At 41.7% G+C, this 17,027-nt stretch overlaps 1 protein-coding gene across 1 annotated transcript; it reads left to right on the top strand.

Moving 5' to 3' along the window:
• Window positions 1-3,822: 3,822 nt before the first annotated feature.
• On the top strand, window positions 3,823-12,616 carry LOC106087381 (damage-control phosphatase ARMT1). Its single transcript, XM_013252406.2, has 6 exons — window positions 3,823-3,968; window positions 4,051-4,239; window positions 8,097-8,184; window positions 8,248-8,519; window positions 8,865-9,340; window positions 12,183-12,616. Exons 1-6 carry the CDS (start codon window positions 3,843-3,845, stop codon window positions 12,484-12,486), a joined length of 1,455 nt encoding a protein of 484 aa, XP_013107860.1. The 5' UTR covers window positions 3,823-3,842; the 3' UTR covers window positions 12,487-12,616.
• The last annotated feature ends 4,411 nt before the right edge of the window (window positions 12,617-17,027 follow it).

Consider the following 17,027-nt stretch of genomic DNA (forward strand, 5'->3'; position numbering starts at 1 on the left):
ATATTATTTATTTATTATAATTAAAAATTATAATAAGCATAAAAAAACTAGACACCAACGACGAAAGCTATCAGCTAAACTTATTTGATCTTACAATAGAAAAATTTTATAATCAAATATTTTAAATTTTCGACCCATTAACGACGAAAATTGGGTCTAGTGCAAGGGCATAATGGATGACGGTCAGATATATACTGCAAACTTTACTTTACTTTAATTGGCTATGATAGAACATTTGTTCCACTAGCTCAACGTAGAATAGCGTTCCAAGCGCCTCGATCTAATGCACTCATTCTAAAATCTCTGACACCAAGTTGCGAGGTGTCTCCCACCACATGATCTTTCCATCGGGCTTTTGGTCTTCCCGGTTTGCGTGTACCACCGTGTTTACCTTCAAAAGACTTCTTTGCTGGAGCTTCTTCATCCATTCTGACAACATGACCTAGCCAACGCAGCCGTTGTATTTTGATGCGTGTAACTATGCTGTCGTCGTCATACAGCTCGAAGAATCGTCGTCCATATATTTTACGAAGAATCTTTCTCTCAAATACTCCAAGCACTGCCTCATCTGTTTTCACAAGTACCCATGCGTCAGAACCATATAACAGCACGGGTAGTATCAGTGTCTTGTATAGTGTAATCCTTGTCGGTCGAGAGGTGGCCTTGCTTCTCAACTGATTACTTAGTCCAAAGTAGCATCTGTTTGCCAGTATATTTGTTCGCCAGTATTTATCTTAAAACTGGAGTCATGCGTTTCGGTTACGACGGTGCCGTGGTAGAAAAAGTTTTTGACTATCTCAAAGTTGTGGATCCCAACTTTCTCCATTTTCTTTATCTGCTCGATTGTACAAGGTGTTTTGGGAGTTGAAACCATTCATTTCGTCTTATCTCCATTTACTGCCAGACCCATTTTCACTGACTCTCTTTAGATTCTCCCAAAGGCAGCAGTTACTACTTCCGGTTACCGACCTATGATGTCGATGTCGTCGGCATAGGCGAGTAGCATGTGTTCTCTTGTGATTAGTGTGCCATATCTATTCACATCTGCATCTCGTATGATCTTCTCCAGCAGTATATTAAAGAGATCACACGAGAGGCTGTCTCCTTGTCTGAAACCTCATTTGGTATTAAATGGTTCGAAGATGCTTTTTTCCTATTCTTACTGAGGAACGAGTATCAGCAAGTGTCATCCTGCAGAGTCTTATTAATTTTGCAGGGATACCAAACTCAGACATGGCTTGAAATACCTTTCAACGTAAAGGGGTAGCGAAAGCGGCTACCAAAGATATGGTATGTGCTGAATTGTCATTTTCGGATCTTTTCCAGGAGTTGGCGCAGTGTGAATATCTGGTCTAGGGTGGATTTACCAGGTCTAAAGCCGTATTGATAGAGCCCAATTATCTCATTGACTTTAGGTTTTAATCTTTCGCATAGTACGCTCGATAGTATCTTGTATGCGATGGGGCAGAGACTTATTCCTCTGTAGTTGGCACATTCCGTCTTGTCTCCTTTCTTGTGTACGGGACATAATAAGCTGAGGTTCCAATCATCGGGTATGCTTTCTTCTAGCCAGATTGCGCAGCTAAGCTGATGCATACGCTTTATCAGCGTGTCGCCTCCGGTCTTAAATAGTTCAGCGGGTAACCCGTCGGCTCCTGCTGCCTTGTTGTTCTGTAGTCGGATCACTGCTACTTGGACCTCATACTGACAAGGAGGTAAACATTCTGTACCATCATCATTGATTGGTTCCGCGGTATCCTCTTCACCGCCAACGTCGGACACTAGCAGTTGGGTAAAATGTTCTTTCCATATCCTCAGCATGCTATCTGTGTCAGTTACCAGATTTCCTTCCTTGTCTCTGCTGGAGGATGTGCCTGCACCAATGCCATCGGTTTGATGATTATTTCTTTGGTAGAATTCGCTAACACTCACTCCTTTCCATTTTCTTTTTCTTTCTGCGGAATAGACGTTTCTTCTCTCTCCTTTTCGCTCGATACCTGTCCTTCATCTGGCGCGTTGCTTCTGATTGCAGGGTTGGTCTATATGCCGCATTTTTGGCTTCAGCAGCATCTCGACACTCTTGGTCGTACCATGGGTTTCTTTAAGGAGGCTTCCGGTACCCAAGTACAGATTTCGCGGCATTTTCTATGGAATGGACAATGGTTTGCCACTGCCCAATTATATCATCGGAACAAGGAGTGTTTTCACCAAGCAATTGGGTCAGTCAAGTGGAGTATGCCGCTGCTATCTATTGTATTTGCAGCTTTTCAATGTCCAGCTTCCGTGCAGTGTCATATCGTACATTCCTCGCCATGTTCAAACGGGTGCAAACCTTTGCTGCAATAAGGTAATGATCCGAATCTATATTCGCTCCACGGTTCGATCGTACATCTAGCACCCTGGATGAATGCCTTCCATCTATCACAACGTGATCAATTTGGTTCCTCGTGTTTTGATCGGGTGACAGCCATGTGAATATTTTTATGTTGAAATGAAATGAAAATCTATCAGCCTCAACCCATTGCTGGACGTTATCTTGTGGAGTTTAAACTTTCCGACTGTAGAACCAAAAATGTCTTTCTTCCCTATCTTCGCATTAAAATCTCCTAGAACGATTTTAATATCATGAGCGGGCAGCGGTCATATTCTCTCTCTAGGCGCTCGTAGAAAATATCCTTGGTCTGCTCGTCCTTGTCTTCCCTCGGGTCATGGACACAAATAAGGCTGATGTTGAAGAATTTAGCTTTTATGCGGATTGTGGCTAGCCTCTCATCCACCAAAGTAAACCTGGAGAAAAGGTGGTTCAGTCTCCGACTAACCACAAATCCACAGCCAAATTCATGCCTCGTTTTATGGCAGCTATAGTATAGTTCGTCACCGTTTGGTGTTGTAGGGACGCCATTCCCAGTCCATCGCACTTCCTGTAAGGCGGTAATATCTGCCTTGTACTTCTCTAATACATACGCCAGCGCGTATACTGCACCTTCTCTATAGAGAGTGCGGACATTCCAGATGCAGATCCGCAAATCACGGTCCTTTTTTCGCTTGCGTGGGTCGTCAACGTTGGGGGATCCGTTTTTACTATTCCTTTGTTTCCTGCAGTTCTCACAGTTTTCCGGGGGCGTTTTACTGGTCCAGCGCCCCAACCGCATGGGTTTTGTGGGATTGCACATGTATCCCTCGTTGTGGCGAGCCGCTTGCTCCAAGATCCGATGCTCGCCTCCAGCCGCCCCTAACCTGGGTACAGACGCTGATGTTGGCCATTGGTTATTTGAAGGCGCCAATAACTAGCCTTGTCATCTCGAGTATCATTGGCACTCAGTATTTTATTAAGAGTCAGTACCACCTGACTCTCCACTGAGACTGTCCTCTCGAAAATCGGACAAACTTAACCTTGAAAACGTACAATTTTAACCTAATCGTAAAGAACAAAATCATAATTATTAAAATCTATACAGTAAATGGACCAACTAGGTCCATATAAACCGATATCTCAATTTGACTTGTAGAACTTCTAGAGAGCGAAAAGTTCCAAAAACACACAATGGTCCAATTTATACCAATCCTTCAATTTGACTTCTTGGCACCCATATTTGGCGCCACATATGATAACCGATTTCTCGCAAATTTTCCATATGGATTATTTTGAACGTTGTTTTTAAACTCATTCCTATTTGACCTGAAATGGACTTTCCATTTCAACTTTCCTTATGTTTTAATAATAGATACCATTGTTATAGATACAACCATTAGATACCTATATGGCACTAGTTGCATTCCCTACTAGGATATGTATTGACTCCAACACATGATATTTTTGTTAGAGAGCAAAGTATTTTCTGATGTCGACAATTGTAAACATACTAGCCAGGAGGAAGGTTCATTATATACTTAAAGACAAGTGGGCAAGTAAACAAAGAATTACACCATTTAGTCCACTTATTAATATTGGAAACAAAGTTACAATGGTAAGAAAATTATATAATGGATTAAAATAAAGCAAAAAGTATTTTCTCATATATGTGTATTTTTTTTTTTCTAATGTTTTAGGCAACAAGTGCAAATGATTTTGATTTAAAACAGGGAATTCTTGACATCGAAACACCCAGGGGGCAACATTTGAGGGGTGTTTATAAGAAAAGTTTTGCCTATCACACATTTCGACATCGCATACCCAATATCTTGGATAGTCTTTTGGATTCTATGAAGAAAGATTTGAGTGGAAGTACATATTCGCAGGTAAAAGAAAATAATGGGAAACACCCCAAGCGGTACACCCCAAAATGCATCGTTGCAGTGGTCCAATAGACATAAAAGTGAATCACAACTTTTTAACCAAAGATCTAAGCAAAATATATTGATTTCTACATTTACAGTGGAGGACATAAATCCATACTCCAGTTAACAACAAAATCACAAAACATTAACAAATAGAGTCGGTTTCTCGTTCTCCGGTTACAATTTATCGTATCGATATACTTCTTGGTTATCCTACAGATATATCTTAACCGGCAAATGGGTGCCGCACAGTGTTACCAAATCGAAAAATCTTGGAAATAATTCTGGAACTTTTCGACGGGTAGAGATAAGTACACGAAACTGTACATAGTCAATGTTGAAGTGTTTTACAATGAGCATGCGAAACTTGGGACCCTAGTGGGGACCAGAGGCCGATCTATGGCATATTTGGACTTGCTTGCCAAATAGTTACATTTATGGGCCGATCGGCGTGATTATATTTTTTTAATTATAGAGCTCGTAAAACCCTACAAAAAAAACATGAAATGTTTAGTAGATCTCTAACGGTTTGTTAGTTATTGGACTTATAACAATTTGTATACCCTCCACCATAGAATGGGGGTATACTAATTTCGTCATTCTGTCTGTAACACCTCGAAATATGTATCTGAGACCCCATAAAATATATATATTCTTGATCGTCGTGAAATTTTATGTCGATCTAGCCATGTCCGTCCGTCTGCCTGTCGAAAGCACGCTAACTTCCGAAGGAGTAAAGCTGGCCGCTTGAAATTTTGCACAAATTCTTCTTATTAATGTAGGTCAGTTGGTATTGTATCGGGCCATATCGGTCCATGTTTTGATATAGCTGCTATATAAACCGATCTTGGGTCTTGACTTCTTGAGCCTCTAGAGTGCGCAATTCTTATCCGATTGGAATGAAATTTTGCACAATGTGTTTTGTTATGATATCCAACAACTGCGCCAAGTATGGTTCAAATCGGTTTATAACCTGATATAGCTGCCATATAAACCGATCTTGGGTCTTGATTTCTTGAGCCTCTAGAGTGCGAAATTGTTATCCGATTGAAATGAACTTTTGCACGACGTGTTTTGTTATGATATCCAACAACTGTGCCAAGTATGGTTCAAATCGGTCCATAAACTGATATGGCTGTCATATAAATCTATCTCTCTATTTTACTTCTTGAGCCCCCAATGGGCGCGATTCTTATTCGAATTGGCTGACATTTTGATATCATTTGATATCACTTTAATAGCAGAGCAAATCTTTTCTTATATCCTTTTTTGCCTAAGAAGAGATGCCGGGAAAAGAACTCGACAAATGCGATCCATGGTGGAGGGTATATAAGATTCGGCCCGGCCTAACTTAGCACGCTTTTACTTGTTTTTTTTTTTTTTTTGAAAATTTTAGTCAAGGTGTCCTGGGTATTTGTGAAATTGTAGATTAAAAAAAATTTACATCGTTGAAAAGGTTATAAAATTTTACGAGTATTTGAAAAAAAATTGAGCAAATTGGAGCAAATGGAGACTGGACAAACCAAATGCTAAGGAACAGGTGGATAAATTGGGGGTCCCATCACATACATATAAGGGAGACAGTTGCACAAGACACACCACAGTGGGGCATTTTATCGCCACTGCTATGGGTAACCACTACAAATAACCTATTATGGATGCTGACTGAGGAGGAATTTGAACTCGTGTGCTATGCAGACGACGTTACTTCAAAGGGGTAAGGGCTACGCAGAAGGGCCGAAAGAGCTATGCAGAAGGGCCGATAGGGTCTTGCATATGGCATACGACTGGGGGTCTCATTATTAATCCAGAGAAGACTAAAATCTGGCTATTCACAAGGATGACGAAGGTGGTCCAATTTGACGCACCACGTTTGCTCAGGAGAACGATATGGATATCCGATAAGGTCAAATACTAAGAGAAGATCTTGGACAAGAAACTGAGTTGCAAAAATTACATTCAGGAACGTACTGAGAAGGCTCATAGATGTTGGGCACTATGTAGACGGGCCGTAGGCTCGAAATGGAGCCTGAATCCGAGGATAGTCCACTGGCCCTACAGGAGCGTGATTAGACCAATACTTACTTACGCCTCAGTAGTTTGGTGGACTGATCCGGTCGAGCTATGCAGAAGGGCCGAAAAAGTCTTGCATATGGCATATGACTGGGCTGGACCCAGAGGTCTCAATGTTAAGCCAGAGAAGACTGAAATATGCCTGTTCACGAGGAAGACGAAAGACTCGTTTCCTCAATAAGACGATTCCGAAATCTGACAAGGTTAAATACTTAGGAATGATCTTGAAACTTAATTGGAAGTGTCACATTCGGGAGGGTACTGAGAAGGCTCACAGGTGTTGGGCACTATGTAGACGGCGGAGGAGAAAAAGTTCAACGCAAGGATAATATAACAGGCACAGAAAACATGTTGCCTTGGCATAGGCGGAGCGATGAGGACCACGCCCCTAAGGCAATGGAGACCATTCTAGATATCCGACCAATAGACATACAGATTTAGTATGAGGCACCCACTGTGGCTATAAGACTTAAGACGATGGGAGAATGGCATAGGCGGAGCGATGAGGACCACGCCCCCTAGTGCAATGGAGACTATACTAGATATCCGACCAATAGACATATGGAGTTAGTATGAGGCACCCACTGTGGCTATAAGACTTAAGCCGATGGGAGAATGGATAATGAAATGGAGCAGGTTATACCATCGTGGTATAATCGTGGCGATGATAGGAAACCTGGAAGGAATGGAAGAGGTTTTCGATCGAATACCTGAGATGATTCTTGAGGTTGATTGCGAGGCACTGCTGCCAGCAACACAGTCTTGGATTGACGGAACTCTGGTATTGCCATCTGAAAAATCATGCTACACAGATGGATCGAAGCCAGAGAAAAAAGGGGGTGGGGGTCTACATTGAGAACCCAGGGACTGATATCTCTCTTTGACTATCTGACCATAATACGCTCCTGCAGACGTAGATCCGGGCGATCACGGAATGAATGAGGTGAAGCGGTATTAAAGAGAGCAGGTCGAGTTTGAACATCTTAACGGACAGGAAGTTGACCATCGGAGCAAAGCAACCAGAAGGGTATGGGCACGAACAGTCTTGGAGTGTAAGGAGAAGATTAACGCTTTCTCTAAGGATGGCACCATTCGCATCTTTTGGATGCCGGGCCATAGCTGAGTAAGGGGGAATGAAATTGAAATGAACATGACAATTTGACAGTGAAGGCCAGAGAACCGTCAATAAATTTGCATAACCTGAATCCTTTCGGGTTAACGCAGTCCGAGTTAAGGGCATGGGATATGAACGCGGAAGTAACACCGTGAAACAACGAAACGGTCGGCAGGACAACGAAAATCCCAGAGAGAGTTCATGAGAAGACAAGGCTATTACTGAAAGGAAGTAAGAAGGAGGTCAGTATAGCTTTCGGCATCATAACGGGACACATATATACACTTGAGCAAAATCGGTGCGGCAAGTGATAGCATATATGAGGCATGTGGGAAAGATGATGAGACGTTGGATGTCATTGCCCACCTTTCGTGGCTAACAGCCACCGGCACTTAGTTGGGGACACAATACCAGACATGAATCAATTAAGGGGCGTGGTATGGAAAACAATTAGGTAGCACGGAATTCCTGACTTAAATTTTCTCTTTCGAGGTTACTTTTTAGTATTTAGAGCGCACAACAAGCCAACTACTGGCTAAGGTGTATGCCCATAGTGGCAAAACGGGATTAATATCCGCACCCTCTTTTCAAACAAACTTAACCTTACCAAAAATCTGTGTTTCTTTAATAGGACGATATTACTCAAGTACTTACCAGCATAGAAAAACTCAAGGATAGCATAGCAAATAACGGTCCCTTGGAAAACTTCCAGCCCAACGGTATGTATAAGCTCATAATTCCCTGTCTGAGTTTTAAGCTCTATCTGTACCCTTAATTTTTAGAACACGATAATGATATTGAACTTTGGAACAAATTTTTGTCAACTCTACCAGCCGACGCATCCTTCTACAACATCTGTTGGCTTTATGCTGAATGTTATTTATATAGAAGGGTTTATTCCTATTTTAGATCTTCCAATAGCTTAAGGGAATACGACTATTTCAGTCCGCAGAAAATGCACGCACTACATATTTCCATTGGTGCCATGGTAGAATTGATAAGAAATACCAAAACATTGGGAAATAATTTTGAATCATTTTCGCATATGCTTAAGGTAAGTAAAAATTTAACTGAATATGTGTATGCTTGGAAACTGGAAATAGATAAATTTTCCAATTTTACACTCAGAGAATTTTGTAAGTAAAGCAAAGGAAAAATGTTTGCTGTAACAAAAGATTGTCTTATTAGGAGATAAGATGTACTATACAAGTTTTTATGGCATTTTTATGCCTCTGTCACAATTTTGCAATCTCAAAACTGCGGACAGTATTGCTGTTTTAGCAAAAAATGACTCCAGTCCCATTTTCAACAGACTTTCTGTTATAACCTCAAATATTTTTGTTGTTTTAAATAAATAATAATTTTCGGAAGCATTTTTTAATTCTATTCCCTATTCTAGCTAAACCTTTGGGGCAATAAATGTGACCTCTCGTTAAGTACTGGCCAAGATGTTAAACCTCTTGACAATCTCAATAAACTTGTGGATAGTCTTAATGGGAATATATTAACAGATGACTGTGTCCACATTTGGAATTGCATACAAAGTGGAATGGCGCAACAGCAGAAAACCCAAAAGCGGTGTGTAGACTTTGTATGTGATAATGCTGGTTTTGAACTATTTACCGATTTGCTATTGGGCAAATATTTGATAGAGCATAATTTAACGGACATGGTACGTTTTCATGTAAAAACAATGCCTTGGTTTGTTTCGGATACAACACCTCCCGATGTTCAAAACGCTTTGAAATACATGGAGAATCATGCGACTGCTGACCTAAGTGATTTTGGTAAACAATGTTTAGGCTATTTCAATAATGGTATATTTGAAATTGAAGCCAGGGAGAGTTTTTGGACGACACCCTATGAGTTCTATAGGTAAGACTTCTTATCTCTCTTATATATAAAAATCAATTTGTGTTTGGTTGTGTGTATGTTCCGTATAGACTCAAAAACGGCTGAACCGATATTCTTGAAATTTTCACAGATGGTGCATAATCCCGTGGTGAAAATGGTGTACTACATTTTTATACCCTCCACCATAAGATGGGGGGTATACTAATTTCGTCATTCTGATTGTAACTACTCGAAATATTCGTCTTAGACCCCTTAAAGTATATATATATTCTTGATCGTCGTGAAATTTTATGTCGATCTAGCCATGTCCGTCCGTCTGTCCGTCCGTCCGTCCGTCTGTCTGTCGAAAGCACGCTAACTTCCGAAGGAGTAAAGCTAGCCGCTTGAAATTTTGCGCAAATACTTCTTATTAGTGTAGGTCAGTTGGTATTGTAAATGGGCCATATCGGTCCATGTTTTGATATAGCTGCCATATAAACCGATCTTGGGTCTTGACTTCTTGAGCCTCTAGAGGGCGCAATTCTTATCCGATTGGAATAAAATTTTGCACGACGTGTTTCGTTATTATATCCAACATCTGTGTCAAGTATGGTTCAAATCGGTCCATAACCTTATATAGCTGTCATATAAACCGATCTTGGGTCTTGACTTCTTGAGCCTCTAGAGGGCGCATTTCTTATCCAATTTGAATGAATTTTGGCACGTAGTATTTTGTTATGATATCCAACAACTGTGCCAAATATGGTTTAAATCGGTTCATAACCTGATATAGCTGTCATATAAACCGATCTGGGGTCTTGACTTCTTGAGCCTCTAGAGGGCGCTTTTCTTATCCAATTTGAATGAATTTTGGCACGTAGTATTTTGTTATTATATCCAACAACTGTGCCAAGTATGGTTCAAATCGGTCCATAACCTGATATAGCTCCCATATAAACCGAGATGGGATCTTGACTTCTTGAGCCTCCTCGGTCTATAGCCCGATACAGCTCCCATATAAATCGATCTCTCTATTTTACTTCTTGAGCCCACAAAGAGAGCAATTCTTATTCGAATTGGCTGACATTTTACACAGGTCTCCAACATAAATATAATTTAATTGTGGTTCAAACCGGACCATATCTTAATATCGCTCTAATAGCAGAGCAAATCTTTTCTTATATCCTTTTATTTTGCCAAAGAAGAGATGCCGGGAAAAGAACTTGACAAATGCGATCCATGGTGGAGGGTATATAAGATTCGGCCCGGCCGAACTTAGCACGCTTTTACTTGTTGATATCTGAAGGGGGGGGCGGACCCTCCCCCTTAGCCTAATTTTCAAAAACGTCAGATCTGGGAGATGTGTGGTGCGATTTAAGCGAAATTCTATGTGCTGTCTTACAGTAACCTAAAAACAAAAATTTGGTATCCAAATTTCGGATGGGGTACCTAGGGAGCCGCCCACTCCCAAAACCTACCAAATATATATATATAGACCAAACACGACAGTATGGGACTCAAATGAAAGGTATTTGAGATTAGAAAACATATCTGATATCTAATTGTCGGACCAAGTATTTGGGGGAACGCCCCAACCCCCAAAACACCTCTAAATCGGACATATTTACCGACCATGGCAAAGTGGTACTCAAATGAAAGGTATTTGCGAGGAGAATACGAATCTGATATGCAAATTTGGGAACAAGATTCTGGGGTCTACCCCCTCCCAAAACACACCCAAATAGAACTTATTTACTGGCCATAGCAATATGGGGCTCAAATAAAAGGTATTTGAGTGTAGAATACGAATCTGATATCCAAATGTGGGACCAAGTGTTTGGGGGGCCGCCTCTCCCCAAAAACTACCTCCAAAGTTGACAAATTTGTGACCACAGCAATATGGGGCTCAAATGAAAGGTCTTTGGAAGTAAAGAACGAATCTGATATTAATATTCGCGGTAAAGTGTCTATGAGGCCACTTCACCACCCAAATAGGACGTATTTGCTGACCATTACAATGTGGGACTCAAATAAGAGGTATTTTAGAGTAGAACACGAATCTGATACATATTTTCAGGGTCAAGTCACTGAATGACCACCCCATCCCCCAAAACACCCCCCAAACCGGTCATGTGTCTCAAATGAAAGGATTTGGGAGTAGACCACGAATCTAATATCAACATTACAATCCCAAAATAGGACGTATTTGGTCACCATGACAATTTGGGTCTTAAAGAGATTGGAGCTCGATATTGATAGTTTTTAGCGCTCATACGCCAAACCGGACATATTTGCTGACTTTTGCAGTAAGGGGTTCAAATGAAAGGCAATTGTGAACAGAAAACGGATTTGATAACCAATTTTGGGGCCAAGTAGTCGAGGGACGCCTGATACCCACATTCGGGATCACGTTTCTGGGGGCCATACCACTCTTTAACCCACCAACCACCACCTTGGGGGCCTTACCACTCATAAAATCCCCATGAGAATATAGGGCTCGAATAAAGTCTTTTAAGAATGGGGTATACCAAACAACCACACTTAAATGATCCTAAAACACCCGAGAGAATTCATAGACCAATTAAGATCAAATGGGATTCAGATAAAGGGATTAATATTGTTAGTCAAGCGATATAAATATAGAGGTTTCGTAGCATGGTATTTCACTAAAACCTCTTTAATTGTCTAAAGAAATATTTAAAAGATAATTTTGTTCCATATAAAGTAAAAGAAGGCGCAGCGGAGCGGGCCCGGTTCAGCTAGTATGTGATAAGAGGAAAAGTTATAAGAATAGTTAAGTCATTGATTAACTGACAGTATTATTTCCTGTTTATAAGTTATTTTGCCAAGATTTATAACAGTTTATTTTTTTTGATATTTTTAGAATGAACGATATAGCACCTGGTCTATATCAACTTCTATCAACGTCGCTACTCATTATCTTTAAAGGGGATTTGAACTATCGCAAACTTTTAGGCGACTTCAATTGGGATCCAACTGAGAACTTTCAAAAGTGCCTACGAGGTTTTAATCCTTCTAATTTGTGTACTCTACGCACAGTTAAGGCTGATCTGATTTGCGGCTTGAAACCAGGTCTGGCTGAAGAGCTAACTTCGAAAACGAATGACTGGATGCTTACTGGAGAATATGCTGTCATACAATTTGCTAAAGGCGCCAAGGAGAATTGATGCGAAAGCATTACTGAACATCTCATATACACATTTTTGACAAAAAGAATTGCTGCCGTTTTAACAACTTTTTTTTGTAAAAAAAATACAAAAGCATTTTATTGATACATATATGTATGTATATTAGAGTGTCCCAAAAAAATTTATTTTTTTTTTCAAAAAGCATCTCCTCCATTATTTTCCTTTTGATCTCAAAAAACAACAAACAAAAAAATTGGCTATGTGTTAACGATAGCCTAAGCGTCTCGGTAGTCGGTAGCGTCTCTGGTAATTCGAGCACGCTACCAGCGTGCGGGGTCGTGGGTTCGATTCCCACCTGAGACCTTGGTCTGTCGCTACTGTGGTGTTACATAGGACTAAACATTGTCTAATTGAGCCTGTAAAGGACTACCGCTCTTACCTAACCTAACGATAAACTCTGCTGACGCAGCGTCCAAAGTTGAATATAGTGATAGGTAAACGAAGTATACATTTATATGGCATTTATAGTTAAATCATTAAATCCCGGCCGACACGGGATAACTATGAGCCCCTGGTTATCCTGGTGGTGGAAGCTTAGCTGAAAGCTACCGGGCGCGTCCACAGATTGCGGAAGGTGGAAAGCTCCGTTTTTATGCGGAGTAGCTTCTAAGTGAGGAGTCAGGTGGCACTGGCTCTTAATTAAATACTGAGTGCCAATGATACTCGAGATGACAAGGTGAGTTATTGGCGCCTTCAAATAACTAATGGCCAACATCAGCGTCTGTTCCCAGGTTAGGGGCGACTGGAGGCGAGCGTCGGATATTGGAGCAAGCGGCTCACCACAACGAGGGATACAGGCGCAGTCCCACATGCGGTTGGGGCGCTGGGCCAATAACCCGCCCCCGGAAAACTATAAGAACTACTTTGAGAAACAAAGGAATAATAAAAACGGACCCCCAACGTTCACGACCCACGCAAACGAAAAAAGGACCATGATTTGCGGATCTGCACCTGGAATGTCCGCACTCTTTATAGAGAAGGTGCAGTATACACGCTGGCGGAGAAGTGCAATGGACTGGGAATGGCATCACTACAACACCAAACGGTGACGAACTATACTATAGCTGCCATAACACGAGGCATAAATTTGGCTGAATGAGAGGCTAGCCACGATCCGCTTAAAAGCCAAATTCTTCAATATCAGCCTTATTTGTGCCCACGCCCCGACGGAAGACAAAGACGAGTAGACCAAGGATATCTTCTACGAGCGCCTAGAGAGAGAATATAACCGATGCCCCGCCCATGATATTAAAATCGTTTTGGGGGAGTTTAATGCAAAGATAGGGAAGGAAGAGATTTTTGGTCAAACAGTCGGAAAGATTAGCCTCCACGAGATAACGTACAGTAATGGGTTGAGGCTGATAGATTTTGTCGCGGCAAAAAAACAAGGTAGTTAGTAGCACCAGATTTCAACATAAAAATATTCACAAAGCCACATGGCTGTCTCCCGATCAAAACACGAGGAACCAAATCGATCACGTTGTGATAGATGGAAGGCATTCATCCAGCGTGTTAGATGTACGATCGATCCGTGGAGCGAATATAGATTCGGATCATTACCTTGCTGCAGTAAAGGTTCGCACCCATTTGAACAAGGCGAGGAAAGTAAGATCTGATACTGCACGGAAGCTGGACATTAAAAAGCTGCAAACACAACAGATGGCAGCGGCATACTCCTCTCGATTGACCCAACTGCTTGATGAAAGCACTCCTTGTTCCGATGATATTATGGCGCAGTGGCAAACTATTGTCCACTCCATAGAAAATGCCGCGAAATCCGTAATTGGGTACCGGAAGCCCCCCTAAAAAACCTATGATACGACCAAGAGTGTCGAGATGCTACTGAAGCCAAGAATGCGGCACATAGAGTAACCCTGCAATCAGTAGCAACGCGCCAGATGAAGGAGAGGTATCGGGAGAAAAGAAGAGAGGAGAATCGTCTATTCCGCAGAAAGAAAAAGGAAATGGAAAGACGTGAGTGAGAGCGAATTGAGATGTAAAGGAGTCAGAATTAAGTCGGAAATTCTACCAAAGAATTAAACATCAAACCGATGGCTTTGGTGCAGGCTCATCCTCCAGCAGAGACAAAGAAGGAAATCTGGTAACTGACACAGATAGCATGCTGAGGATATGGAAAGAATATTTTACTCAACTGCTAGTGTACGACGTTGGCGGCGAAGAGGATACCGCAGAACCAATCAATGATGATGGTATAGAATGTTTACCTCCTAGTCAGAATGAGGTCCAAGTAGCAGTGATACGACTAAGGAACAACAAGGCAGCAGTAGCCGACGGGTTACCCGCTGAACTATTTAAGACCGGAGGCGACAGGCTGATAAGGCGTATGCATCAGCTTATCTGCGCAATCTGGCTATAAAAACACATACCCGATGATTGGAACCTCAGCATACTATGTCCGATGATATATCCTGCTGGAGAAGATTATACGAGATGCAGTTGAGTGTAGATATGGCACACTAATCAGAAGAGAACACATGTCACACAATCATAGGTCAGTCACCGGAAGTAGTAACTGCAGCCTTTGAAAGAATCGGAAGAGAGTCAGTGAAAATGGGTGTGGCAGTAAATGGAAATAAGACGAAATGGATGGTTTCAACTCCCAAAAAGCCTTGTACAACCGAGCAGATAAAGAAAATGGAGAAAGCCGGGAACCACAACTTTGAGATAGTCAGTAACTTTATCTACCTCGGCACCGCCGTAACCGAAACGAATGACAACAGTTTTGAGATAAAGCGAAGAATAATACTGGCAAACAGATGCTACTTTGGACTAAGTAAGCAGTTTAGAAACAAGGATACCTCTCGACAGACGAAGACTACACTTTACAAGGCACTGATACTACCCGTGCTGTTATATGGTTCTGAGGCATGGGAACTTGTGAAAGCAGCTGAGGCAGTGCTTGGAGTATTTGAGAGGAAGATTCTTCGTAAAATATATGGACCAGTCTGCGTTAATGGAGAATATAGGCGACTATGATCCACGAGCTATATGACCACGATAGCATAGTTACACGCAACAAAATACAACGGCTACGTTGGATAGGTCGTGTTGTCAGAATGGATGAAGAAGCTCCAGCAAAGAAGTCTTTTGAAGGCAAACACGGTGGTACACGCAAACCGGGAAGACCAAAAGCCCGATGGAAAGATCAAGTGGTGGGAGACACCTCGAAACTTGGTTAAGAATGAGCGCAGAAGATCGAGGCGCTTCGAATGCTATTCTACGTTGGGCTAGTGGAACAAATATTCTGTCATAGCCAATTAAAGTAAAGTAAGTATACATCAACTATGGCTTAACCGATTTATTTGAATTTTTGATTGTAGATTGATAGGAACCGAAAAACGGATATCACATATTCAAATTTTGAGTCAAGTGCCTTAGGGGAACGCCGCAACCTAATACCCTACAAACCGACATATAGACCAAAAGGTACAATGTGGGACCTAAATGAAAGGAATGACAGGTGTCAAATGTCAGGGGTACTTCCCACTCCCAAAGCCTTCTCTAAAATATGCGGACGCTCGAAAACATCCGCATATTTTAAAAAAATTCTTAGTGCATCAAAGGGTACTAAATCGGTCCCGGGGGTAACACGGTACTCTTCAGATGGAAAAAGTACTGAATTTTCCATCCCTGATCTGTAGCGGAGGGCTGGATAACGAAAGTGTTGACTAGGAGAACAAATCAATGGGGTTTCCATGCTTTTGAGGAGAAATGGGTGTGGGTCCACGCTCTCTCTCTCTCTATCTATCTCTCTCTCTCCCTTTCTTTCTCTCTGTACAATTAGGCCAATTGCCTTGGTCAAAGTCCCAGAAAGACTGAGCTGTCACCATTTTCGAGGAAGGGAAAGCTGGTTGTTTTCAAAGGACCTAAGCTGGATAGGGGAGAGCTGCCGATCTAATAAGGCCAAGTACCTGAGAGTAAGGGTTAGAATGGGTGTGAATTCTCTCAATTCTGTCGCACCACGATATATAGGAGCTTAGAACGGGGACAGTAGATATTTATGACGGTGGTTCGTCCCATTCTGGTGTGGCAGCTGTGATTGAGAAGGAACAGGATACAGCGGCCTTAGGTTGAAGGAATCGAAAATCTGGTGTTCCTTGAACTTTTGGCACTTTTCAGTTCTCTTGGTAGCTGGGGATGCAGCGTAGCGGCAGGGTATATAAGAAGCGAGGGTCTTAAACCAAGAGGGTCTATCTTTCTTAATGGGTTTAACGTCATTTTCCTTAATGGAGTTCTCTGGCCTGGAGGCATCCTACCTTTTTTTGGGCTTTATGTATACATGGTTGGGACGAGATTGAATGGGGGAGGGGCAAGATTAATTATTGAGTTATCAAAAATTAAGGAGTCATATAAGCTTCCGGTCTTAAAACTCTGGAGACGAATCCGATACACGAGCAGTTGCCAAATCGGACTTTCCCCAGCTGAGTAGTCAGGGTGCACTGAAGCCATTTAAATAGGGCCATAGAAGGGCAAGAGCGGTTGGAGCCCACTGTAGCGCA

Source organism: Stomoxys calcitrans, chromosome 1 (assembly GCF_963082655.1).
Source record: "Stomoxys calcitrans chromosome 1, idStoCalc2.1, whole genome shotgun sequence".
NCBI classification, from domain to species: Eukaryota; Metazoa; Arthropoda; class Insecta; order Diptera; family Muscidae; genus Stomoxys; species Stomoxys calcitrans.

Bases quoted from the DNA above. Each gene is read 5' to 3' on its own strand.
- LOC106087381 (XM_013252406.2), top strand. From the start codon at position 3,843: ATGTCGACAATTGTAAACATACTAGCCAGGAGGAAGGTTCATTATATA. The intron at 4,240-8,096 runs GTAAAAGAAAAT...TTTCTTTAATAG, and splicing joins GTGGAAGTACATATTCGCAG to GACGATATTACTCAAGTACT. The intron at 8,520-8,864 runs GTAAGTAAAAAT...TCCCTATTCTAG, and splicing joins CATTTTCGCATATGCTTAAG to CTAAACCTTTGGGGCAATAA.